The 27471-nt window shown below is 44.1% G+C and overlaps 3 protein-coding genes across 5 annotated transcripts; 1 reads left to right on the forward strand and 2 right to left on the reverse strand.

Annotated features, from left to right (window-relative positions):
• The first annotated feature begins 3189 nt into the window (after nucleotides 1-3189).
• On the forward strand, nucleotides 3190-7195 carry LOC121596767 (ATP-dependent zinc metalloprotease YME1L). 2 transcript variants are annotated; one of them, XM_041921981.1, is made up of 8 exons: nucleotides 3190-3468; nucleotides 3601-4174; nucleotides 4258-4567; nucleotides 4659-4975; nucleotides 5075-5465; nucleotides 5536-5701; nucleotides 5901-6084; nucleotides 6160-7195. In XM_041921981.1, the coding sequence occupies exons 1-8, from the start codon at nucleotides 3442-3444 to the stop codon at nucleotides 6486-6488; spliced, it is 2298 nt and encodes a 765-aa protein (XP_041777915.1). In that variant the 5' UTR covers nucleotides 3190-3441; the 3' UTR covers nucleotides 6489-7195. The 2 variants fall into 2 exon arrangements, with proteins under 2 accessions (XP_041777915.1, XP_041777916.1); XM_041921982.1 differs by having other exon boundaries at nucleotides 4662-4975.
• An 86-nt stretch (nucleotides 7196-7281) lies between these two features.
• On the reverse strand, nucleotides 7282-9179 carry LOC121595752 (30 kDa salivary gland allergen Aed a 3-like). Its single transcript, XM_041919952.1, has 5 exons — nucleotides 8724-9179; nucleotides 8207-8672; nucleotides 7866-8144; nucleotides 7625-7797; nucleotides 7282-7554 (listed from the first exon to the last, which is right to left on the reverse strand). The coding sequence occupies exons 2-5, from the start codon at nucleotides 8313-8315 to the stop codon at nucleotides 7357-7359; spliced, it is 759 nt and encodes a 252-aa protein (XP_041775886.1). The 5' UTR covers nucleotides 8316-8672; nucleotides 8724-9179; the 3' UTR covers nucleotides 7282-7356.
• Nucleotides 9180-9235: 56 nt separating this feature from the next.
• Nucleotides 9236-27432, reverse strand: LOC121595751 (tyrosine-protein phosphatase non-receptor type 21). 2 transcript variants are annotated; one of them, XM_041919949.1, is made up of 7 exons: nucleotides 25465-27432; nucleotides 11344-14813; nucleotides 11039-11257; nucleotides 10769-10945; nucleotides 10521-10680; nucleotides 10285-10448; nucleotides 9236-10207 (listed from the first exon to the last, which is right to left on the reverse strand). In XM_041919949.1, exons 1-7 carry the CDS (start codon nucleotides 25547-25549, stop codon nucleotides 10079-10081), a joined length of 4404 nt encoding a protein of 1467 aa, XP_041775883.1. In that variant the 5' UTR covers nucleotides 25550-27432; the 3' UTR covers nucleotides 9236-10078. The 2 variants fall into 2 exon arrangements, with proteins under 2 accessions (XP_041775883.1, XP_041775884.1); XM_041919950.1 differs by lacking the exon at nucleotides 25465-27432 and adding an exon at nucleotides 19546-20534.
• Between the last annotated feature and the right edge of the window lie 39 nt (nucleotides 27433-27471).

Consider the following 27471-nt stretch of genomic DNA (forward strand, 5'->3'; position numbering starts at 1 on the left):
AGAATGCATGAGTCGTTTGCCGTCTGCTAAACGAAGTCTTTCTATATTCCGTTTAGGTAGAGAATTTGAGGCGTTTAGAAGCCGTTTAGTGGTCGTTTAGTGGATTTGTGGCACTTGGGTTGTGGCTGATTAAGAGATAGACGGTACTTTGCGGAACTATGGAGCTTTTTAACAGGCACATGGTACTCTTTGAAACTTTGCGGCTGATTAGCACTATGTGTAGGATTCATGGTGGAACTTGAAGGCTTGTTAAGAAAGCGTACCGAACTTGGTGGAACTTTATAGCTTTTTAATGCATGACATCGGTTCAAGGTGGCTCTTGTCAAAGTGTCAAAGACGGACGCCGGCAATAATCTCATTGCTGCTGCACAAGTTAGATTCGTTAATTGAAGAATGAATATTGAGTGAAGTGATTGTGAATTATCAGTAAATTGTGTAATATTTTGTGTAATTCATCAATACAAAAGATTTAAAAATATACATATGTGTTTAAACGAAACAAATCTTGTTGTTTATTTCATCGATGATGCTTGCTTGAAAATAAAACACAAAGAAAAATAATCCCCGGCACCGTAGCATAAGGAAGCTGCTTAAGCGCTGTTTGAAAGACCCACCTAGAACTTTGGTGCTGTTTAACTACTGCAAAAGGCGAATTCGAGCAGCGATCTTTAGCGTGCCAAAATGAGCTGATTAAGCAATTCTGGATATTTGGGCGGTTTGCAGTACATGCGACGTCGGTTTTGACGTTTTGCGACGGTTTTGCGACGGTGGCCGCCAAAAAGATCGCCTTGACCTGTGGGCAAAGTGACCAAAAATACCGATGTATACCGATGTATCTGGGGTTTGAAGGAACAAATCTCAATTTTTTAAATCATTTTTTACTATAAAACTCAGCTAAACAATCAAATCAATCTAAATAATCCAGCGAAAATCAAATGAAAGCACGTACGTTAAAATCGTATCCAATGGAGTAATGCTGCGACCGTAGGTGGTCGCGTGGAGCCCCGAGAAAAAGAACTTGCCACCACTGAGAAAAAAATGTACATCTTAGTTCTTCTTTGGCTTACAATTCCTAGTGCAATTTTTAGATCGACACTTCAGAAAAACCTTCATTTGTGTAACCGCTGAACCAAATCTAATCCATATCCTAGATAAAGGATGCATATTCTCGTGAGATGGAACATTCATTTTGCGCATTAGCACCCCCCCCCCCCCCTTCCCGCTTAACACTTCTTTCGCTTTTACTTCTTCTAACTCTGTTAAGTTTCGAGTTTTAACCGTCATGTGTACAACCGCCTACCCGGGTAAGTCTTGCATCTTTATTCCAAAATTACTTTGAATTAAAAAATCGTATCGATTTCAAATTTTAAAAATGCCTCAGAAAAGATGTTTTCTACCCATGTGCAAAATATAAAAAATATCAAATATGTTCAAATATTTTTTTAAGTTATTTAAGTTTATATACCCTTCACATGTACAACCGCCTACCCGGGTAGGCCATACATTTTGTATGGAAGAATTATGTTTTTCATAGTTAAAAGCGTATATCTTTTGAATTACTTGTCAAATTTGAATAAAAATTGTCTCATAAGGTCACAATAATGTTTTATAACATATCGTTGTAAAATAAGAATTTTGAAAATCCTATCAATATTTGTTTCAATCAAAAATGTTACCTCTTTTCCAATGTAAATTGGGAGGTATATTCCGTGGTAGCGCCGCTACTGATTTCGTTAAGCGTTGTCGAGAAGGCAATCGTATTCGCCCAAAGCTTCACCCGGGAGAATCTTAACACCAAACAGAGAAACGCACTCATCAAATGCTGGTGTAAGACTGATTTATTATAATTATTTCCTCCTTTTATAATCTAAATTACAAGCTATCATAGCCTACTAAGAACAAAATATAAATTATTTAATTATAAATTCAAACAGCCACCTTCGATGTGGTCGCTGCGCAACACATTCATACTTTTGGCATAATGTTACTGCCGAATAGGGATGGGTGTTTTGAAGCGCACCACAGTTCCGGAGCTGGCTCCGTACAAACAGCCCCGGAGCCGGCGACGAATCAAAGGCTCCGGATCAACGGCTCTGGACTAACGTTCATTGTATGATAGCCTAAAAAACGAATCTATCTTCTCGCAAGTGTAGAAGCTAACACCCGATGTGATTGTGTGATTGTTGAACAATGTTCAACACTTATCAATTTTTTTATAGATTCCTTTCAACATTATTTACTCACCTATTTATGGATCTTCCCGATTGATACTTTATTCAAAATGATTTTTTTGGTGCAATCTGTAAAAACCGGCTTCAGAGCCATGAGTGCGGAGTCGTTGGTGCGGAGCCGGTTCCAAAGCAGCTGGAGTGGAGTCAGCTTCCGAGCCGTACGGTACGGAGCCGACTCCATTGGATTGGAGTGGAGGAGGTTCCGAAGTTGTCTGAAGCCGGTCGGAGCCGGTTTTTAATAAACATAATGAGCATATTTTAACTTTTGAACTGAACTTTTGAACTTTTTCTGAGAACTTTTGAAAGAAACGTAAGTAAAACTTAGAAAAGACTAATCATCCACATAAAACATGCGGCCTGGCCAGTATGGTGGTGGAGTTAGAACATATTTTTGATAGAAAAAAATTTCGATAGGATTTTCAAAATTCTAATTTTACTACGATGTGTTATAAAACATTATTATGAACCTTTAAGACAGTTTTCATTCAAATCTTACTAGAAATTCAAAAGATATACTCTTTTAACCACAAAAAACATCATTGTTTCATACAAAATGTATGGCCTACCCGGGTAGGCGGTTGTCCGATTACGTAAAGTTTTTTGGTCGTACACAAGACGGTTAATCTACCGAAAACTACCGATAAAATTTTGATGCGCCTACCGAAAACCGCCAAAATAATCTGGCCACACTGGGCATCAAGTTGGTCTGACAGCGCGCTGCCCAGGTAACAGTATGAAATGTGTTCGTTAACAGCAATTAAATTCGATCTTGTAATTTTTCTTTGTTTTACAAATGTTTGCAAAAATTTAGATGTACATCGGATTGATGTATTTTTCTGAAGCATTACAAAATTGCGAAGAATTTTGCCGACACTCTGTTCATGTCTTTGAAGTTGGTACAGGGATTGTGAAATACAGTCGGTGGCCGTTTCTGAAGGGCTCGCAGTCGTTGACGTTTATCGAATGTAGTAGAAACGTCAAATTATACAACAGCCAAAAAAGTTCAATCGGGAGCTGCAATCATTGCGTTTATTATTGCGTGAATAAAGTTATAAAATATCACCGTTCCATTGCAGCATCGCTCGCACGGATAGTGGCAAACGCTTTGCACCATTCCTGACCGTTGGCATCCAGTCGCTCGACATTTTGATTGTGAGAGCATCGATTTCAGCGGGCAGCATCCATCTTGATAACACAACCTTGCGCTAGCATGTTTACAGTAAACACACATCAGCACGTAAGTATGCGAGCTGGGCGGCCGGATGTTGGCTCTCCTCCTTCCCATTTGGGAATTACGCAAATCCGCGCAAGATGTACCAGTGACCAGTTTCGCATGCCAACTGATTGGGTGTTATGTTTCTCCCTGCAGCAAATACTGTTTCACCTGTCTCAGATTACGCCACGACATAGCAGCATTGCCTTCAAGAAGCACCATAGACACCATCAACACCATCAGCAGCAGCAGCAGCCTCAGCAGGGAAGGGAAGCAGTATCTCAGCTAGCGCAGCAGGATTTTGTGCCACGCTTGAAACAATCGCTCGTCACGTTTTACACCGATGCGTTCCGCAGCTCAGTCGAGCCGTCTCCGGCGGGAGCAGCGCCCGCGCAAGTGCCGTCGGAGGAGCTGTACCGGCTGAAGTTACCCCGCCGGTTGGAGCGTAATTTGCTAAAGCACTTCAGCCAGGTGGAGCTGCTGGGTAGCATCAAGGAAAGCACGCCCTGGAGTTTGAACGTTACGCCCAAGGTAAAGCATGGAAAGCGTGATGCAATCGCTGAGACTGTGTCGTTCAGTGGTGAATCGGTGCAGAAAATTGTCCGCAGTCTACTGGCGCAGCCCACCAGCTGGAACACTGTCCAGCAGCGTGGCTTTAAGACGGTTCGTTCGATAAGCGCCGAACTCAAGCGCAATCCGGCTCTGTACACACGCATGAAGGATGCATTGGGTAAGGGTGCACACACTTAAGTGAAGAAATCGGTCGTGAGAAAAATTGTCAGTTAAATGCATACCTTGTTTGTCCGTTTGCAGGTAATCCAGCACCGCCAATCTCGCACAAGTACGACCCGGTGGCGTACTCAGCACAAACCATTGCCCCGTCGGCACATGGCGAGCCACTGAATAAGCTTTTGGCCGACGATCCGATGCTGTCGGACGAGCAGCGACAGCGGTTGAAGATTGCTTTCGCCGAAGGCTACCTCACCGCATCCCATCCGGATCAGCAGAACCGCTCTGGCAAGGCGATGAAGTATTTGAAATTCTTCCAGCAGCTGCTAATCATCGTCGTGTTTATCGGCATCTTCATCAGCATGTTCGCATCGCCGAATGGATCCGTGTTCAGGTGAGTGTCGGTGTGAACTAGCTGAAACCGTCTATTCGGGTGTCGTCGTCGTCAGCTTGACTGACCAGCGTGTGACATTTGCTTTCTTTAGTAGAATACAAATCGGCAATCAGGTGGAAGTCGATCCCGAGGACATTACCGTGACGTTTGAGGATGTGAAGGGCTGCGACGAAGCAAAGCAGGAGCTGAAGGAGGTGGTTGAGTTCCTGAAAAACCCGGGCAAATTTAGCAATCTAGGTGGCAAGCTGCCCAAGGGTGTGCTGTTGGTAGGACCGCCCGGGACGGGAAAGACGCTGCTTGCCCGTGCCGTCGCCGGAGAGGCTGGTGTGCCATTCTTCCACGCTGCTGGGCCAGAGTTCGATGAGGTTCTAGTTGGACAGGGAGCACGCCGCGTTCGTGATCTTTTCAGTAAGCCTTGACGTGAATTTCCCCGTCCTGTTATACCGCCCATTCATTTGGCATTCATTCGTTTGTTTTTCCATCTTATTATTTGGGTGTGAATTTCAGAGGCCGCCAAGGAGCGTGCGCCATGCGTAATCTTTATCGATGAAATCGATTCCGTCGGTGCGAAGCGTACCAACTCGGTGTTACATCCGTACGCGAACCAAACGATCAATCAGCTGCTGTCGGAAATGGACGGCTTCCAACAGAACGAGGGCGTGATCGTGCTGGGTGCAACGAACCGACGCGATGATCTTGACCAAGCGCTGCTGCGACCGGGCCGTTTCGATGTGGAGGTGGTGGTGCCGACGCCCGACTTTACCGGACGGAAGGAAATTCTCAATTACTATTTGGGCAAAATTCTTAGCCGGGAGATCAACATCGATCAGCTTGCCCGAGGGACGACTGGATTCACGGGAGCGGACATTGAGAATATGGTCAATCAGGCGGCTTTGCGGTAAGAATAGATCACTGGCCAATAGTACAATCACAGCGATGCTAATGTTGGTTTGGTTCCGGTTCTTTAGCGCGGCAATCGACGGAGCTGAAACGGTGTCGATGAAACATTTGGAAAATGCACGCGACAAGGTACTTATGGGACCGGAGCGAAAGTCGCGTCTGCCGGACGAGGAAGCCAACAAAATTACTGCATACCACGAAGGTGGACATGCCATAGTTGCTTACTATACAAAGGTAAGTCATCGTCTGTATGATTAACATTGCTCTGTGTGTGTGTGTGTGTGTGTGTGTGTGTGTGTTGTGTGTGTGTGTGTGGTGTGTGTGTGTGTTGTGTGGTGTGTGTGTGTGTGTGTGTGTGTGTGTGTGTGTGTGTGTGTGTGTGTGTGTGAGTGTGTGTGTTAAACAGGTTTTACTTTCCATCTGCGTCTTGTAGGAATCCCATCCACTACATAAGGTTACAATAATGCCGCGTGGCCCATCGCTCGGCCATACCGCTTACATACCGGAGAAGGAACGCTATCATGTAACCAAGCAGCAGCTGCTCGCCATGATGGACACGATGATGGGCGGTCGTGCGGCGGAGGAATTGATTTTCGGAGCGGACAAGATTACATCCGGTAAAATTTGATTCAATCGTCAAAAGGTTGTTCACTCTGTGTTAACAGCGTTTGCTTGTTTCACTTCTGCCACAGGTGCCAGCAGTGACCTGAAACAAGCCACCTCGATTGCGGCCCACATGGTCAAGGAGTGGGGCATGTCCGAGAGGGTTGGCCTTCGCACGATCGAAGGTCCGAAAGGGTTCGGACAGAATGAGGTACTCTCACCATCGACGATCGAAAGCGTCGATAACGAGATCAAGAAGCTGCTGAACGAAAGCTACGAACGAGCAAAGGCGATCCTGAAGCAACACGCCAAGGAGCATAAGGCACTGGCGGAAGCGCTGCTAAAGTACGAAACACTGGACGCGGAGGATATAAAAGCGATCATGGGAGGTGAAAAGCTGGCAGCTGAAGAGAATTAGGGCAGCGGGCAGATCGCGCGAATCAATGCGAGATCGGAAGGTGCACAGGGTAGATGAAGGCCGTCGCACCAGGACGACATGCAAAAGGCAAATTTCTTACCGATTGGGATGAAGTGTGTGTGTGTGCGTGTGTGCTGGATATCAGCCCAATGCAAACGGGTTGCAGACAACATCCAAACTCACATATAAAACCCACATCCTTCTGCACGCTTCTAAACGATCTTGCAAAGTAAACTAAAGCGGTAAGCAGCCAGTCTTTAAGGCAAATAACAGTGCCCGCTTCTTCTTTTTTAACGCCTTTTAGTGAAGGTGTAGTGTTACAAAACCGCTTGATGATAGTGTAATGTCGATTGGATCGAGGACTAATATTGCTAGTAAGTGATTCAAATTGAAAATAAAAAAGGGAAATCTAAATCGACACCCAGCGTGAGAACACATGTTAGCGATCCAATGTGAAGTTATGAACTATTACATTAAAAAACAAAAACAAAATACAAAAAAACGATATATGCAAGCGTGTATATATACATATTATTTCTTAGGTGGCACGCTTCGTCAAAAATATTCAAAGGCCCACAAATGTCTGGTAGTACATGGAAGCCGAACGAACGTTACAATGAACATTCAGCGCTGTCCCGAACAAGAACGCGCTTTGCATTGCTTTAGGTATGAAAATAAAGTACTGTTATCAAGAATTGAGTTGGAAACACCTTTTGTGAACCTTTTGTGATGTTCTTGAACGTGTGATGGCTTCAGTGTGTAAAGGAAAACAGGCAACGGTAACAGATTTCATTTTATATGATGCATTTATTTGTTGCAAGATTCCAAGGGACAACGCCGCGCGTTTGTGTCGTTAACGGTGTGTTTCCTACTCTGCATCGCGCTTATCAACGATACAGTCGGACAGTTCCTGCTCCCGCTCGATGAGTCCATCGTCCAGCTCCCGGGTGCCTTCCGTGCCGCAGCTAGTGTTGGTCTTATCCTTGCTACACTCTTCGTACGACTTTTCGGACTCCTTTACCATGGCTGATACGTCCTTGTCCAGTGAGCTGAAGCACTCCTTAATCTAATCAAATTAAAAAAAAAGATTGTTCCTGTAACATCGTCCGATGTAGTAGAAGCGCTGCTGCACCTACCTTGGAATACTTTTCGATAGTGCTGACCAGATCGATGGTAGGGTTCATCAACCGTTCTTGCAGACGGCCCACAACGAACGACTTCAGGTACTTGTCCTTGGTGTCAACCTTCATGATCTTTTTCAGCAGCTTGTGCACCTGACGGTACGTGTTACGGGGGGACTCTTTTTCACCTGCAGCGGACGATCATTATTATTTTTAAAAAACTCCAAAGGCATTACGAAATTCTCTCCCAAATTACCTCCTTCACCACCACTCTCGCCATCGCCACCCTCTTCGCCACCTTCTTCGCTGCCCTCTTCTGTGTCATCCTTTGACTCGTCGGTTTCATCGTCGGCTCCACTCACTGCATCATCGCTACCTGCACCTTCTTCGCCTTCTTTCATAGCGGAGTCCATTTCACTATCATCACCCTCCGCCCCTGACTCTGTGTCCGTTGCTCCTTCTTCACCGTCAGCTGCACCGGCATCGGTTTCCGCATCCGACCCAGCATCCTCTGCACCCTCCTCTGCCCCAGCGTCTATATCGAACGTGTATTAATGAGCGCCTCAATGTTTACAACACTCAAAGAAAGTTCCTTACCTTCGCTTAGCTCAGTAGATGATTCTTGATCGGAAGTGTCGTCAGCCGGACGGGCGGATACGATTAGCGCAAGGCATAATACACTGGTCACAAGCAGTAGAAACTTCATCGTTTATGTTTGTGGTGTTATTTCACTGACTCCGTGGAGAATAAAACAAATGTAAGTGATGATCTTTATTGCTGTTCAGCGCCGTTTTTATACCACACAGAGATCGTGGAATCATACAATCGATCGGTATTGATACAGCTTGCAGCACGTGTTAAATACAATGCACAGGCGATCAGGCTTTACTGTGGGCAAATATCCGCTGCAAACAAGCGACGTGTTGCAATAGGACAGATTTTTATTTGCTTACCATACAGCGACATAATTGCATGCAAAGTTTACATTTAGTAATTTTATCCCGACGAGGAAAAGCGCACACCCGCGTGAGAGGAGGTTGAAGCTGGAAAATAATGAAAATCGCTAAACCGTCACAGTGAAGATCGATAGGAAAACTAACTAATATGCACTTACCTTTGCAGTAGAACTGTGCTACGGATCGTGTGAAACAGTGCTTGATCTGTGCTTTTAGTTCGAATGCTGGATCAGGTCAGGTAGATCGGGAGCTTACAAGGATGAGGAGTTGCAACCATAAATTGCGCTTGGAGATCTGTCTAGCCCTCCTCCTCCTAAAGAAGTATTGAAATTCAAATCCATTGAGATTACAGCGATGATCAGTGCGCCAAAGTTCGACATGGAAGACAGTGTAGCGCAACAATCCTGATCTAGAGCATGTATAAGAGTTTTGTATATAACATTAAGTCTCGAGCTAATCAGCATATCGTATGCGAGATTTGATCCTTGCTGGACTTGACCCGATAACAGACATCCTTCAGTAGACGTAAAAATAACGATCAATGGACTGCCAAAAAAGGTGTTATCTTGATTAAGTTCCGGAAAAGCACATAAACTGTCATCTTCTGTCGGATTTAGAGAAATGTAGCGAAAAAGAAAAATACTTAGTCTCTAAGCTAACAGATCGTACATTCAAATGTTTGTCCAATTTTATTACAATACATAGCGCGTCATTTACCTACAGATATAAAATACAGCCAACACTAGCGGGTCACATAAAGACGTACATAAATAATAGCCTATTACTACAGCGAAGGAAATACTTTTGCGTTATCCTGTTTTCTCCATTTGCACATTTAAAATAAAATTAATCTACGCACCTGCAAACATTCCACCATTAACGGGTAAACGAGTTAGTTAAAAAAAAAAACATTACTAATTTAGCACAATTCCATATCATTTGCCGAAAAGCAGCTCTTTATACTGGTGGTTGCACTTACAACTTAACTGTTTCGCCTCAACAACGCACGATGCAGCACGATGGCTGTGTTGAGCAGTGTGTTTAATTAATTCCATTTTGTAACCTCACACTGTAATTGTTGCATTAATAGGTTTTTGAATACTAGCTAGGCTAAAACGCATCATCATTCCACGTATTAACACGCAGGTCTTTCGTTATTAGCGTGTTACAAAGGGTAAAAGAAAAGATCAAATAATACATTATTTTCGTCTAAATTAATACTAAATCTCACGTTGATCGTATGGTTTTTTTTCATGTAAATCCGTTATTCCTTCTTGTACGATCAGGCACGTTCATTGGTAGTTAACCGATCATCAGTCGTTGCTTTAACGAACAATTTCACTGTATCACCAATTCTTGCTCTTGCTTACAAAGGCACGTTTTGTTTCTTGGATTTAGTGTCGCATGATGATCGTGACTCCTTCCATACAAAGATCATGCATGTGGCCAGAAGAAGTAAAAAATTCGCCTACAGCATTTAGCACCCAACAGTGTGTTCCGCGCCCGATTAGCCTTAAATCAGTCTGTTTTGTTTCAAGTAGTGTATGAGCAGTGCATGGATGAATTTGTACTGCGCTAATGATGGTATGATGTTGTCCCGCTGTTGACGAATCTGACCTATCAATCGTGGTATATCTATATCCTGTGGAAAGGAGACAACACGGAGGGCAAATTAGTGGGCATCTTAACAACATCCTAACAATAGTTTCATTACCGTACCTGATTATGATCCAGTGTGTAAAGTAGCAAATCTGCCACTAAGGTCACGCCCGTACGACCGCCCCCTTCGTTACAGTGTATGAGAACTGGTGGATTGGTATTGTGCGATGGTGGCACTTCCGCAATAGACGCCAGCCGTACTGAATTCAACTCTTCCAGGAATCCTGCAGGGAAAAGGTGCAAATGGAAAATTAAAAGCGACAATCCCCCCACAGCTGCATCATTATGGTGCTCACCCAAAAAATGTCCCACATCTCCCGGACAGTTCTGATCGGCCCACTCCGTGTAGGATATATGCCAAACTGAACGATATCGCCGGCTTTGCGTGTGGTATACGCGCAATTTGCTCGTTGTACACCGATCGGTTTCTTGCGAGAACTCGCGCCACACTTGGTACTGTAATCAAACAGCAACGGGGAGCAAAGAAAATATGAAATTAATAAAAGATTTAAAGAAGCAAGCAGCCCCTACATCGAACCCTTACCTGTCCATACTCCAAACACCGTTCGCTGGTTTGTGGGATGTAGTTAAGCTCTTTGGATAGTTGCACCAACAGATAGACGTCCGCTTCCCAGACACACTGCCAGAAAATGTTTGTCGTCAGCGTGTCGTTCGGGCTTTCGGCAACAATGTAAAATCTTTGCTTGTTGCCAACAGTGCTCTAAAATGAATTGCAAAATGATATTAATAAGTTTGCTGCCAACAAGCACTAAAACAAGCTTTTAGGTCTTCTCCAAATAGACAAAACACTTACAGTTATGTGGGACGCATTTACATATCCCATGCGATTGTCCCGTGTCGGTGTTAGCCGTACGCGATTATTATCGTATGGTAGAAACGTTGAATCAAAGTTCTTGTTTTTATTGTCTTCCGCTAAGGCACAGTTATAGCTGGCACTGTCGCTACGTTTCGGTATACGCTCAAACTCGCAGTACAGCTGAGGATCTGCCAGTTTGGACTCAAGCAAAGAGCACTAAAGAGAAAGTAGAAGAAGATTAACATTCGACAAAGATCGACAAAGATCGACAAAGATTCATGACGAGTTCCTCTACAACCTACCAACTTCTCCTTGCTGATATTCGCCGGCAGTGGCTGCAGTCGTGGCAAGCCCGTGGACCAACGGTGTCGCAGCTGTCCTGCGTTTGCGCCCTCGTTCATGGAAGAGTTGGCACTTCCACCGCTCCCGCCACCCTCCGTGCCGGGGTCGACCGAGCCCTTCTTTTTGCGATCCTTCTCCCGACCAAGCGTGGCACTTTTCTGCTTGTCGGCCGAGTTTTTCGACCGACCGCCAAGAATTTCCCATATGCGCTTTCGTTTTGTTTCCTTCACGGAAGAGGACGATGTGGACGTGTTGTTGTTATTGTTGTTGGTTGAGCTGCTGTTTTGGGTGGTATTGCGGCTAGTAGTGCTGCCCCCAATACCACCGAGATGTGTCGATCCCGTGATCGAGCTGATACCGGAATCATTGTGACCACCATTGCGCGCGCTACCACTCTGGACGGTTTCATTCAGCGTGTAGTTGGAGTATTGGGAAGCATCGAGGACATTGTTTGACGAATGTGATCGATTCATGGCCACCGGTGGTTCCTTGTTCGTGGCGATTGTTACAGTCGATGGCGCAGCTGTTATTGCGGTGGAGGAACTGTTCAGCTTCGGGTTTGCAGTTGCCGGATCGTTGGAGGTTTGGTGTTTTGGCACTTCAGCGTTGGATGGAGCAGGTGGACCCACTGCTGTGTTTGAACTACCCACTTCAGAAGCCCGTTGCTGTAACAGTGGTTGTCGTCCTGTCGACTGTTCCTGTTGCAGTTGGTGTTGCTGTTGCTGTTTGGTCTGGTTATGTTGTAGCTGTTGCTGCTGTTGTTGCGATGTCTGTGCTTGAAAATTAAACGATCCACCATCCAAAACGTTCACCGGAGCGCTAGTGCCGGTTGGCGTTTGGGGTTGCGGTGGCGTTGGAGGCATCGGTCGCATCGTAGGCTGATGCTGTACACTTGGTGCCGACTGCACGCTTGCTGTTCGGTTGCGTATCTCCCCAAGCGATTCATTGTCATCCTTCCACGGCAGTGGCACATTTTCGTAAATCGGTTCGATCGAACCGTTAATGTGTTGAGATGAGCGGTTCAGGTGAGCTTTGGCCGTTAAGCCGATGTGACCGTTGGCAGTAGCATGGTAGGACGGACTGTTGCTATCGCTAGCCGGTGTGTTGCCACCCGCAAGCAACAGATGCTCCATTCCACCCGGCACGTAGTAGTACACATTGCCCGGGGCGGCTTGATTCGCCGCCGATATTAGGCCAGCTTTCGTTGATGTTAGATTCTCCATGAAGTTCAGATTTTCGTACGTGCCGTGTGGCAGCATCGTCTGTGAATGGTGCAACTGTGCGTGAGGATTGCCGGCAGCTGTCAGCCCGGGATAGCAAACCTGTCCACCGCTTTGTGAAAGATGCGCAATCTGCAGCTGATGCTGTGGAAGATGCGCCGCATGATGGTGGTGGTTCATCAGCGGGCGGGTTGAGACCAGATCCGGACTAGAGCCAGACACCTGTGCACTTCGCAAACCGAGCAGTGCCCGATGGGACGCCAAATCGGGGGTCGATGTTGAGCTGAGTCGATTTGCAGGATAGGGGGGAGGTGGTTTCACTAGTCGCATCATTTTAAATCGATGTGTTAACCCGTAATCGGACGCATCGGAGTAATGCGGACCGATGATATGGGTCGTTGTGTGGTGCGTTACGTCCGGATAGGGTTGCTGATGCACCTGCTGGGCGGCAGATTGTTGTTGCTGCTGCTGCTGCTGCTGCTGCTGCTGCTGCTGCTGTTGCTGCAAATGCTGCCCATAGAAGGACACGTCTGGCTGGCTGCCCGTAATCCCGTACTCGAGATGATGTCCGGCCGATGCAACTTGCTGCTGATGTTGTTGCTCCTGTGCTAGAAGCATCTGGGAGGCGGACAGATGCAGCAGACTCCCATTGACAAGCCGCACATCGTTACTGCTCGAACGGTACTTTTGCTGGATGGCCGTCTCGTAGTCTGGCGCTGGTCGATAGGTTGGCAGAAGTGCTTTTAGCCGGTCCCGGTCTGGGGTCAAGTTGTTGTTGCTTAGATCCAAACAGGACGAACTTTGTGCCCGGTTGATGAGTGACGCATTCGAGCCGACAGGATTCAGACCCCAGCTGGAACCCATTTGGTTCGAATACTCCAATGGCACCGCGGTGGTGGAAGTCGAGTTTAGATTAATATCGAGCCCTGAGGAGCGGGACGATTGCATCATGTTTGCCGGGTTGAGGTTGTTGAGATTAGTAATGCTTCCGCCGGCACCAGTCGCAATCGCAATATTGCTGGAGGATAGATGCACACCAGGCCCGCTCGGTCCTCCTCCTCCACCTGGCTGTGTATCTACTATAGCATGATGTTGGTGTGCTCCACTGCTCCACATGTTCGACGAATGCGATGCAAGCTCGTGCGTGCTGGGCCAACTCGTCGTTCCCATCGGGCCCTGGTACGGAGGTTGTGATCCTCCCGGCGATGGACTAGGCTGATGCTGCTGTTGTTGTTGCTGCTGTTGTTGTTGCTGTTGCTGCTGCGCGTGTATATATTGCTGTTCGCTTAACAGATCGTCTCGACTGTCGTTTAAATTGTCGCCCATGTTTTGGAACAGATTCAAGTTCATTTGGCTCGCCTGCGTTAGGTTCTGCTCGTACGTAACATAGAACCGATGCTGCAACGCACAGAGCTTCCAGATGTACCGACCCGTTGCCACATCCGTCACCGTGAACCCAGCACTTTCTCGTGGCACCGTACACTCGATGTTGAACGCACGCTTGTGGTTGACCACGTTCGTAATGTCGCGCCAGGGGTAGAACTTGTTTGTGTCACTAGCCACAATGATGCCTGACACTGAGATTCCTAGCATTACCTCCAGTCCGGTGTCGTTCTTTGCCGTGAACGTTTCCTGCCCGTACCCATCGAGCTGCTGGCAGGCGGATATGTACAGACTTTCCGCCTCACCTTGCGTCACGTTGTGCAGCTCGTGGGCCTGCTGAATTACCTGCTCGGTGAGCGCCTCGAGCAGGTTGGCATGGACCATTTCCTGCGGGAAGGAGAGTAACGTCTTCAGGTACTCGACCGTATGGCGATCCTGATGATTGCCGTACTCGGCTTGCCGGCTATAGTTGGCCAGTATGACCGCTTGTCGCGGATCACAGCTGATGCGCCCTTCCACCACGTCGTGCTTCAGCTGCAGGAAGTAGTAGTTCCGTGTGCCCTCGTCCTGTATCAAACTGACGCCCGATAGTACGTAGTACATCACGCGCAGATGTAGCACCTTCGAGTTGGCGGAATATTTCTCCAGCTGGCGGCTGAGCGGACGCTCTAGGTCGACCCATCGCATCTCGTCGGTCGTACCTTTGACCACATAGCGAAGGCCAAAGAACTCTGGCTGCTGGATCGAGATTCTTTGGCACACATTATCCAAACACTCCTGGCCAGTGCTTTCCGAGCTGAGCGTACAATCGATTTTGGTTGACGAATCTAAAAAAAGAAAAGGACAACCAATTGATTAATCAACAAGTTTTTAAGTTCTAGGGAGGATTTTTAGCATTGGAAATGCAAGTATTTTTGTATACGTCAAACAAACTGCTCGATGATTACAGTAGATGATCGCTAACTGAGAAGTGAACAAGCTTCAGTTAACGAACAATGGGGTCCTTTCCGTTTTAAGTTGGTAGGCTGAAATTTCAGTCTGTCAGCTGTTTGAATTGTATAGCAGTTTTCGAGCAACTAGCTAAGTGGGTATAATATACAAGAGGGCTTATTCCAAGGGGTATGAATTTAGAAGGCTGATTTTTATCACTTCTGTTTCTGAATGAAGATTTTAAGAGTGTTTTGAGTATTCGTCAAGTCTCAAGAAAGCTTGTTTGAGCAAAAGTTTTCACCCATCCTGTCAAAAAGTGATATTCAAATTTGGTTTAAAAAAACATGCTATGAGACCACCTGGACTACATACACTATGATTATGGATTCCATCACCAGATCTCTTTAACCGTAGAGTTGGCAACCAGAATTACACACGTAAGTTGGCAACCGGCATACCCGGGTATTCCACACGTTTTGATGCAAAAAATTAACGATTTTCATAGATAAACAATGCTTTCTATATTTTAATCCTGTAAGCAAGTAATGCCGACCATAGATCCTCTTCTATTTCATTTATTCAATAAGTTTTTTTCATTTTATTATAAAAATAATGGTCAAATTGAAATTTGGAATCGCTTGAATTTAACTCGAACATAAGCATAATACGAAAAGAGGAAGAAGAGAAACGTCATTCTCCATAAAAAATGTATGGAATACCCGGGTATGCTGGTTGCCAACTTACGTGGTAAAGTCAAAGAGAAATCAAAATAAAATACATACAGGCTGTTTAAAATTACAATTTATGCACCAAAAAATCAGAAATTAAAAGTTGGGAGGCTACGGAAAATTTCAGGTGAATAAAAGCAATGAATCAAAAGTTATTGCAGTTCGAAGTTGAAAAAAATACCCGGGTATCCGGTTGCCAACTTAAAGGTTAATGCACCTTGGGATAAATGTTAACACCACCTTGTTTTGCCATTTTTCGAGCAAGTACTCGAATCTTATTCTAGCTTTGAGGCTAGAATAATCTAGACTGAAAATTGTAGGTTAGTTTTTTGCGTGGTTTTGTATGAAGTGTTTACATGATTTCAGCCTCCAACTGTCAAACTCCATACAAAAAACTGACTAGAATCGTGAAGGGCCCCAATGTTCGCTAACTGGAGTGACGATTCTATGGATTGATTGTTTTGATTGGCGTTGACTGGAATAAACACACCAAACTTTATTTTCATTTATGTTGATATAAAGTATGCACATTTGCGACAAATTTCTCTTCATGAGATTCCGGATGTTTCGTTTTTTGACGTTTAAGTGTTCGTTAACTGAGAATCACTCCAGTAAGCGAACCTCCAGTTGAAAAGCACTCCAGTTAAAACACATCCAGTTAGCGGTCACCTACTGTATTAGGTAAAATCTAATCTGAATCGACAGCTTTACTCCATGGAACTGTTTGCGTGTGTGATACGCATATTCGAATCGATATGTAATGGTCAATTATCAATAATCTCATTTTTAGAAAAAGAAGGAAAACATTGTTGGGCAAATACGAATAATTAGTACCATATCTCATAACTTTCCTCAATAAACAATGCTAACTTGGACACGCTAGAAAATGATTTTTGTTGAATTAAAAATGCTTTGATCATATTCGAAATATGTATACGTTTTAAGTGAACTATCTTAATAGGAAGATGTTATGGTCAAGTTTAAGGCATAAAGGATGAACATTAACTCTAATTAGCCCAGATACGTACAGGGAAACCTTAGATGGTCCTTCGCTTATGGCTCAAGCAAATCCCAGCTGGTACATGACTTAAGCTAAGCTATTTAATATAATGCTATAATCAACCAGTCACAATACTACAGTTAAGATACATTGAAGATCTTTTTGTAATGCGATTGAAGTGCTCGATATTGTGTAGCCACTATTTACAGGGTTTTCCAAGTCAGTTTCGAATGTTCGAAACATTGTTTTTCATTGATGTTTCATTTCCATCATCATAATTTTTTATTTCTTCAGTATGATTTTCAGCACTTTAACGGTCTGTTGCCCTCGTTTTTTGACCGGGATTTGAAGCCGGATCTCATCACCCGTACATCACCACTCATCACGATCGTTTAAGTGTTGAAAATCATGCTGAAGAAATTGAAAATTAGTATGATGAAAAGGATTTCATTTAAAATGATCTAAGCAATACGGCAAATCCGTTCCTCCTGAATATATATTAAAAAAAAGAAATATCAGAAAGATGGGCAATAATAATCCAATAGATCTGCTGCTTTGGATAAAACTGGAATATTTTTATTTACTTTTTATTTGAATAAACATTATTACAATTTCGGCCGTATTTTCAATACATCATGTATCGACAGATTTTGTTCTTACGACATTTGCTTTCTGTATATTTAGCCTCATCCCGGGTACACTCGGTTCAACGTAATAACGATAAGTTAAGGTTTGTTGTCCGGTTCTATGGATGTATGGTGCGTGGGAAAAACTTGACGAATTTATTAACAATTCGTTTGGTATAACTTCATGGAGGTAATCGAGTTACAATAACATTGTAAAACATCGTTTTACTGTAAAACTTGTTTAGTAAATAATTAGTATTTTACCTCAAACAAATCCAAATGTGGACGAGCTAACATTTTTGTTCCATAAAAGTTCCATCTAACTAGAATCGTAGAGACTCCCAATATTTGTATAACTAGCAAGAATCCGAAACTAAAAAAACAATTTTTAGGCACTTGTTCTATTCCAACAGATTACTCGTGACGAATTTTGAAGTTGAAGATGAAAGATTTTAAGTTCTCTTTCTTGCATAGTCAATGTATCTCGGATTGAATCATCTTAAGATGAAATTGATTAAAAGCAAGTGCTATAAACGCCAGTACACAAAGAGTCTCATTTCTAGTTCTAGCCATTTATTCCCCAAACATACAAACAATATCTCAGAACAAAAAGCACATAAAATATCGTATGAGCACAATTCAAGATGAAATACTAAGTACAAAACAGCACCATTGTGTGTTGATTTTCGTGCATCGGCGTAAGGTCGCACCGTCCGCAGTTGCTCACTAAACCAAACACATGTCACTAAAAGAAGACACAGCGATTCTTCATCTAGTATGTATCAACAAAGCATTAGCTCCGTTAAGCAATGACAATTTTGGTGACTCAACGCACAAAATAATAAAACCCCCGCTAGTAATCCCTTCATCTCATAGCCACCGGTCTCTACTAGTATGGTGGTTGCTTCCTTGTTCAAGGGCAACCTTGCCGCCAGACGCCCGACGATCGGTTGCGCCTGATGAGTCGCAATAACAACAATTAAGCGGACATGATGATGATTATTGTTTTTCCTGGGCCTCACTCAAGTACGTGCGTAGCGTCAGATTGATGGACATTGTTTTGTTTTTGTTTTACCTTTGTTTTGTTTTTCACGATTACGAGGGGCCTGGGCTTATCCAGCCATTCAGTTAGGCCGTCAGCAATTGTACCGTTGTCGTAAATGGAATGTGTGATCAAAACGGTGTTCCCTTATCGACGGAAGTATTCGGCATAGGCACGGGGCTGTACCACACCACTTCCTATTAGACACGAACGGGGGAAGGGTCTGTTTCTTGTTTGGCAACAACGTTTGTGTAGTTTCCGAACCCGATTACAGGCTCCGACACCGGAAAAGCTGTAGCCCTTGTGGTACATGTTTGGGGAGTTGACCACACCTGGCTACACCAACCGACACGTTGTAGTAGTTTTACAGACTGGTGGTGTTACCGTTGCTTTTTATTTACCGATGGCTTTAACCGGCACACAAATAGGCCGCTTTAACCGGTGAGGAAGAAAGAGCGAGAGAGAGAGAGAGAGAGAGAGAGAGAGAGAGAGAGAAAACACCAGCCAACGAGCATATAGGAAAACTCATTTTCCACCCCCAAAAACACCTATTTTTCACGCCGCATTTACTAAAATACCATCAGCCACGAAGAAACTGTGCTAGTGATGTTCGGGATTGGTTCGCTTTAAAGCCTTGATTATATTTTTTAGGGCGCACACAGGCGCTTACTCATGCGGCCGCTACAATCACTTATCGCGCATTTTACCAAAAGCTTCCCCGCGGGGAGCGCGACTCAGCGAGTGCTTATGGGAAATTAGCGGCTGTGGTGACCACATTTTCTTATCACTGCATTCCAGACCTAAGACACACACACACACATATAGACGCACATTGGTTTGTAAATTTGAATAATCTCCCACCGGCAAAGGTGTACACAGGGGTTCGGCCGCCTAGCCCCAAGACCCTTAGGTAGAAGACAGACGATATCTTATTTGTTTTCCACCCACTTGATATGGCGGTCGAGTCGAGTTGTAAATGAGCAATCTGTTGAAAGGTACATTAAATCTGTTCTTGTTTTTTTATGATTACGATGTGTACGGCTCGGTCCGCAGGATGAATGTTGAAAGGAATGCCACAAGCAAACAACTCCGGCCTCGGCCAGCACCGGGAGAGCTTAACGGAGCTTAACATCTCAAGGGCACCGGCGAGAGAGTAAGCAGCAACATGAAAAGATCACTTCACATAATTTGGGGGCTTAAGCTATGCATTGGGCGCAAAAAACAGGCACTTACTTAAGATAGTAACGACTAACTGGAGCATGGCTGAGAGGTGCGGGAATTTGTACGTCAACGTACGTAGAGGACAGTTGAAGTCGGGTGGTTAAAATTCAAACCCTTTCGAGAAGCACTGTTTCCTATGCGCGGATCCACCCACTCACTAAGCACTGCGCCGGCCACTAGCCGGATGACGTTGAACGATCTTATAGTATAGTACGCAAATTAAGCACTCGCGATCAAGTTTCGATCGCTCAATGTCGCGGCCCCGTCCGGGAGGTATAGAATATTAACGTTCCTTCGTTCGCAATGACATCATCGGTTGAATGTGTTTTTTTTTCTTTTCAAGTATAGCACACGAAGGCGATCATTAAAATCCTGCGCATATACGGTATGGACGATCCCGTCCAGTATAACCACAAGCGTTTGGCGCGGATTCCGGTCCGTCAGAGCACACACCACACGTCGTCGTTCCTCCACGTGCGAATTATTATTCACCACTTTGTAGGGGGAGGATGTGTAGCCGCACAACACTGCCAACTAACGACACGAAACGAGCACTGGGCACTGAAACTACACCTCGTCGTGTGCGTTGTTGTTGTCGGCCCGACTTGCCAATCGCTCACCAGGCTCGCCGAACAGAATCGCCGAAGAAGATACGTGCGCAATGCCTTAGGGATGGGTAGTAGTAGCAGCAAATCAAAAAAATCCGCCCACCCATCCACCCAGTTGGGCGTTGTAATGTAGCAGCGTTGCAGCTGTATTGGTGATGGTTGTGAGTGGTTAGATGGGGCTGCGCTGCGATGGAAAGAGGAAAGTTGAAAAAAACAGAGCGACCAACACTGCGCGGGAACCTGTAGTCGGCCGATCTTTCCAGCAGTGGGAACGGTCCAGCAGGTATATCACGCACATTCACGAAGCTTACGGTGCCGCGCGACACACTCAATCACGGCGACGACGATGGCGAACCGGTGAGCGTTAGACATTTGTTTTATTCGCCCTCTAATCGTGAACTGATAAGTGTTTGGATCGCGAAATAATGAATTGTCGATGAATTGTTCGATAAAATTAGTTCCGTGTGATGTGAGTGATTTTTGAAAAGATTAAATTGGCTTTAATGAAGAGTCATTCATTTTGCGAATGAATTTGAATTTATGAAGATTGCTGAACCATTCGAGACCCTTGTTTCGTTCTTGAATCTCAAAGTTATGAATCTTTATGAATTTCAAAATATTTTTTTGTTTAAAAAAATAATTTTAGAGCACGGTTTAGTTTGTGTGTTGTGTGATTCACATGGTCCATGTCCAAAAAAGCCAGCCATGTTGGAAGACATGTTGGATACCTACATTAAACATATTTTTGATTATTTTTGAGGTTTAGGGCCGGAATTACATAATTTACAAGTAGCTTTTGAATGCAAATATAATTATTCACCACCTCCATGATATTTTTCAACAGCTCTAAATGGTGTAATTGCTTCATAGTACAGGGTTTTTCGAGTCAATTTCCAATGCCAACAACCTTTTCCATTGCTTGCGAGATGTTTTCAACAGCTGTCAAATGTTGTATGTACATCACAATAATGTTTCAGTTCTTCCACATGATTTTCAACACATCTCAAGCTGAATTGAGTTTGAAAGTTCTCTGTGGTGTGTTGAAAATCATGTATAAGAACTGAAATTTTATTATGATGTAAATACACCATTAGACAGCTGTTGAAAAAGGAGGAAGGTGGAGGTGGTGAATAATGATGCGCATATTCGAAAGTAACTTAGAAAACCCTGTAAAATTTCAGTTTTTGCACATGATTTTCACACATCACAAATAACTTTTCAACTCAATCCAGCTTGAGACGTGTTGAAAATCATCCTGAAGAAATTAAAAGTCATGATGATGGAAATTAAATATTAGATTAATGTGAATTAACATCTTGCACTAAACCGATCACAACATAAACCAATCTGGACACAAAAAAGAGTCGTACGTCTCCGAGACTTCCCAAAAGGGAGTATAGGAGGATGTAGCCCATCAACCTAGAAGAAGAAGAAGAAGAAGTACGCCTCAGATTGTTTTTCTTCTTCTTTGTTTTGGCTCAACAACCGTTGTCGGTCAAGGCCTGCCTGTACCACTTGTGGGCTCTTGTGGCTTTCAGTGACTTATTGATTTCCCCGATAGCAGGATAGTCACAGTCCTACGTATGGCGGCACGGTCCATTGGGGATTTGAACCCATGACGGGCATGTTGCTAAGTCGTACGAGTTTACGACTGTACCACTAGACCGGCTCGCGTATAATCACGCCTCTGATTAGACCTCCCTAAAAGAGAATATAGGAGGATGTAACCCATCAACCTTATAGAGGAAGAAGAAGAACATCTTGCTCGCGGTGAATAACAACGTTTACATTAGAAACTGACCTGGAAACCCTGCAAAGCTCCTTGGTAGAAATGCGAGCGATTCCATGGAACAGTCGTCAACTCATACTACTTAATAACATGCCCGCCACGGGTTGAAGTCTCATATGGACAGGGATGTATAAAAATACTCCCAACTTTACATTTTCATTTATCTCACACAATTTCACACTGATGACAATTCTACAAACGTATCAATCATCTCCGCAAACGCACCCCTCTATTGCCTCGACAATTTGCAGGTGATTCCTTAACGCGCTTTCAATTTCGTATGAAATAGTAATGACTCAGATCCTCGCTATGGTCGCTTGAAGCTGCACATTTATCGATGACAGAGACCGTAAAACTACGGCACAACGCGATGATAGTGTACAATTCTGTTTGACGCATCAACGTTAATCTGCCCATTGAATGCATATTTGTCGTCACGCATTCCACAAACCATTCAACTGCGGTGGCGCGCGCAAAATATGCCACTGTGAATTTACAGCTTTCTTATCAACTCTACCTCACCATTTGATACAGTCACCCACCACCTGACAGAGACAAAACGCGTCGACAATATCGCAGTACCACGGAAAGACTTTGAAGCGTCTTAAGGTTTCTTCCGCCTGTATCGTGGAGGGTGTGTAACTATCTTTCGCATGCTCGGGGAGAGGAAGTTGTCGTTGCCTTATTTTTACCAAGTGTGGGTGTCAATGGCATTGGGCTATCATTTATTAAGGTGACGCAGGGGTAGAGCGGTACAGTGGGCCGTTGTATCGCCACTTGGCGGTTGGAAGTTGTCGTCAAGAAAGTTTGCCTTTTTCTATCTATTGAACTGGTGGCGATAAAATTGATTGAATAAGCCATGGACAGATTGATTGAAGGCTGCTGCAATATCTAACGAGTCACATGTGTGGCCTGGACAATCTTCAGTAATAAGAAAGCACAAAAGTTTAACTTACCTGTCAATTAATGCTTACTATTCAATGATCATTATTTTGGCATAGAAACAAATAGAGATTTCTGCAACACTTGCCACATTTTTAATTTGTTTAACAATCACATTTAAGATCAAGCTCGTAGGATCCGTTGTTCGCTAAATATTGTATCGCTCATCCCTATCTAACCGTAATTGTGACGCAGAGCCATTATTAAATGTGTGCAATCAAACATACGACAGACGGGGGGTTTCGAGGGCGGCAGCGAAGCAATATTTTTGATAAGAGAGCAACTGAATTCCACCGTAGAAGCAAGAAAGGTGGCCGAGTTTCTTATGATATCGGTCATTGTGAGTAAGTGTGTGTGTTTTTACGTCTTTGTGCCATATATGTGGATTTGTTGAGGGACACACTATGTTTCGCTCTGCATTCTTTGTCGCTTACCGCATGTGTCCCATAAAAAAGATTGTTTATCAGGTGAATCTTGATATCTTGGTGTGCATAGATAACTCGTTTAAATTATATGCCCGTTGTTTACGATCAGCGTTATAATTCTGTTCCTTTTTTGTTTCATTAAATGTAGCGAAATTAAGTACAAAAGTTATATTCAATTCATTCGTTTAACAGGCAAATGCTACAAATACAAAACCCTATTTGAACTTACAAAATAGTTTGTGTAGATATTAGTAATTATTTATAATAATATACTTTTCCATACTACTTATAAACACATTAATCAATTATTAGTTATCAATCCTTTAGTTTCCTTCCAACGCTTACGAATATTTGGTTGTAAATTCGTACAGGTCGATCATACGGTTGGTATTATCTTGTGTTGTGTGTTCGTATTGTATCGGTCTATTGTATCGACCCAAAATACAATCCTTTTCGATTCGTTGCCTTTTAGTTAAGAAATAATGTCTCTTTAACACCTTTTGCCACCACCTAGTAGGTATGATATGATTTCTTCAAAATGATCCTCCTCAAATTCAGAACGCGTATATGTAAGTGAAATTTATTTGCTTTTATCGATCAATTTTTAACCAACCTACCAACATTTTGATACCATTTGATAGATAATCTAGCAGAGCCTGTACAATTTATACATTTTTCAATTAACGAAATAGATCAAAAAGTGGTCAAAAGGTTAAACCAATTCGAGAAATTCGGAAACTGTTGATGGCATGCATTTTAACGAATGTAACCGTTTTGACATACTTATTGAACTATTATACTATTACTATTATAATGAATATCAACAAAAAAAACATATAAATTATACAAAAACATATAACTGAAAATTTATGTTGAAACCTATTCACTTTAACGAAACGTTACATGAATGACACGATATTTGACCTACAAATGGTCCACATCAGATTTAAGATACTTTTCTTTTATTGTATTGTCTTTAGACGTTGAAAGGACAAGGATGTTAGTAATTAAATAAACAATCGAGCATCTTCAAGCGCTATTCTAATGGAGCTATAACGCCAATTTGAGTTTTAGTTACTTTTTATTCAAATGTAAAGCTTATTTTTGTGAAGCATTTTTTTACTTTAATAAATCAATTTGTTGGGTTCAAAAGATCATTCCATAGACACCACTAAACAACATCTTCTTTTGACAACTTCGCAATAAGTAATTTGCCGTTTGTAGTTCTCTCGCTTTACGTAATGTAGAATTAAATTTGCCACAATTTATGGCTTTAGAATAAATTTAGGTGATAAATATCACTGCTTCACCGCACGCCTGTTCTTTCTACTAATTAATTCCCCGTTAATCATTTATAAGACCTAGACCGGAAAGCAAAATAGAGAAATTTATCTTCCGAGATGCATTATTTGTATACACTGTATACAGCAGGCATTGGCCAGGGTTATGGGCATTGCGACCGAAAATATGTATTATTGCTAGCAAACGCTAACGACCCTATCAGACAGAAAATTCCGGCAGGTTGATTTGCACACACCGGCCGCAGCACGGTTTACTTTGTCTGTGTTTGTTTTCGTCTGTCTCTTTCTCATTCTCTCTCTCTCTCTCTCTCTCTCTCTCTCTCTCTCTCTCTCTCTCTCATCCCCCCACGGTACAATGCGACCTTTTCTCCGTCAAAATCACTGAACGATGACGATGATTGCAAACATTACTAACGCAGGCAGCATAGCCGAAAGAATAGGTAATACGCGCCCGGCTCACCCGCGGCCAGGTCCACCAATATTATACACTGACGACTATTTGTTATTCAGCGTCGTGGAATGTCATCCCCTTTTTGCCGGGTGACCAAGCAGCTTTGGTCTCAATGCGTTTCCCCCCTTCCCACGGAAAGAGAAATGTGTGTGTGTTAGGCGTGCGCTGGACACACAATTCCCCTCACGATCGTACAGTGTAGTAAGCCGGACCACCGGATGTTTTAGCCGTTCGGCAATTGTGAATGAAAATATTATGAAACCGTTGGACTAATAACAAATTCTCTATTCCACCTGCGCTCGCAAGTAGCTTTATTGGTTTGAATTACCGTTTCTGTGTTCTTTCACTTTGAAAAGAAAATGAAAAATGAGCCCTGCTTGACCGTGAGGTAACAAAAAAACGCAGTTTTACTCACCTAGATGATCGACGGATATGACGAACAGGCTCTTGGACATGACATTGTAGTGGCGGGATTTTTTCAGCTTCAGTCCGAAAGGCATCTTGAATGGTCGATTGTCGCCCGGTTGCTATGTTACTGTACTTACTTTGCAGTAGATATTTTGTCACCACTTTGCGGCGTTTGTTTGTTAACCCTTGTGCTAAACACTGCGTGCACGATCACTGGATTGCTCACTCAGTCGCAGTCAGAACTTTGCTTCCCGTTCCTAGTCTGGCGGACTGGTTGAACGTAAGCTTCGGCCTGCTCCTGCACACCCACGGCGACAGTTGACGCAGAAAGTGATCGGACGGTCGGGCCGTAATAAAAACGATGACGATGATGGGACGGTTATGCGCGCACGCGCGTACTTTTACAACCTTCCACAACTAAATTCACTGCAAATGGCTGCGTGTTGGCGTTGCAGGCTTAGAATGCTTCTATTCCGTTGCAATAAGTTGCACCACTATCGTCGTAAATTTTGGCTTGACGAATCACCCTAAATTCGTAACTAATTAAAACTAATCGCACCTCTGCAGCGGGGACCGCTTGAACTAACGGATTGGTATTCTACTGGTGCAGCAACTCACACTAACACAAAACAGAATCCGCTGACCGATGTGCTGTGTGTGCATGTGCAGCGCGCGTAGGAAGTACGGAAATAAATGAACCACAGAGCATTGGTCGGTCGCTACCGCACGCACCACCTATGCGCTTTCTTTGAGCTGCCTATACCGGCGCGCAGGGTTGATGATGATGATGATGATGATGATGACGACGACAACGAAGCTATTTGGATGGGTTTGCCCACTTTTGACACGACAGCGATTGCAGCGGTATTGCATTTACACTTCATTTTTGCTTCACTTTCAACATCGACAGCATTTGAGCGCGACCGCTATGGCTCCCCGACTGCGACGACGACGACGACGACGACTACAGCACCAACGGACTATGTTGGCGATAGGAATAATTTCACAATGCCGAAAATGCCACAAACGCCACCTTCGATCGGAGTGACACGCAGACAGGCTCGAACTGGCTGGCTGGTTGCTGGCCGCCGATGTGGATGCACTGTGCTTCTTTTTTCTATTAAAGCTTTACGGCCGATTGCAAAAGGGACACACACTCGGACGTCAGAGAAAGAGGCACCACACTTTACACTTTAGCTTCTTTTTCCGCTTGAGTGCGAACTGTATTTTCGTTCCCTTCAAACTGCTTGATCATCAGAACTGCTGGACGCACACGGAAGCACTTTGGTGCGCCTGCCTCTCTGCTTTCGGCCACCTTTCGCTTGGGTCCACTTTAAGGACAAAAACTTACTGCCGGTGCCGCGATCGATTTCTCTAAATTTATCAAACAAACAGACACAGGCGGACAAAGTATCACGACGTAACTTTCTTCTCGATCGTGTAGTAAAGCGCACGATCACCATTCATCCGCGGCAGTGACGATGGCCGCGCTCCTCTGACAGCACAACACTGACCACCATCTCGATGGATTCAGCTTCACAAACCAAAACTCGGCTCGGACGGACGCACTCGAACTGGTCAAACGGGTGAAAAACACAACATTAAACGATGCGTGCTAGCCGATGAACACTTGATTCGGACGACCGAAGACGACGGCAGTGCGCTGCTCACACGCGCGTACGCAGTAATGTTATGCAAACGGGGACGGGAACAGCGACGCGGCACACGCAGGTCACTTACTGCAGATCAAAACCGACCGTCTTCTTCGTTGTCTTCTTCTGGCAGTATCACTGAAACAAAACCGTGCAACTGTCGAGCTTAGAAGACTCGTTCCAGTGCTAGAGAAGGCGGCTGCCGTAGATTAGGACTTGCACGACACATCATGGAGAAACGTTTCACAAAGTTTCACTGCATTCCGTTTCACCTGCGTACATTAATTGTGAGTTTCAAACTGTGCTGCTTTTTGTTTTGCTGCTGTAGTGCACTGTGGAAAGTGTGGTCGGTCAAACGCAAT

This window comes from Anopheles merus, chromosome 3R (genome assembly GCF_017562075.2).
Source record: "Anopheles merus strain MAF chromosome 3R, AmerM5.1, whole genome shotgun sequence".
NCBI lineage: Eukaryota > Metazoa > Arthropoda > Insecta > Diptera > Culicidae > Anopheles > Anopheles merus.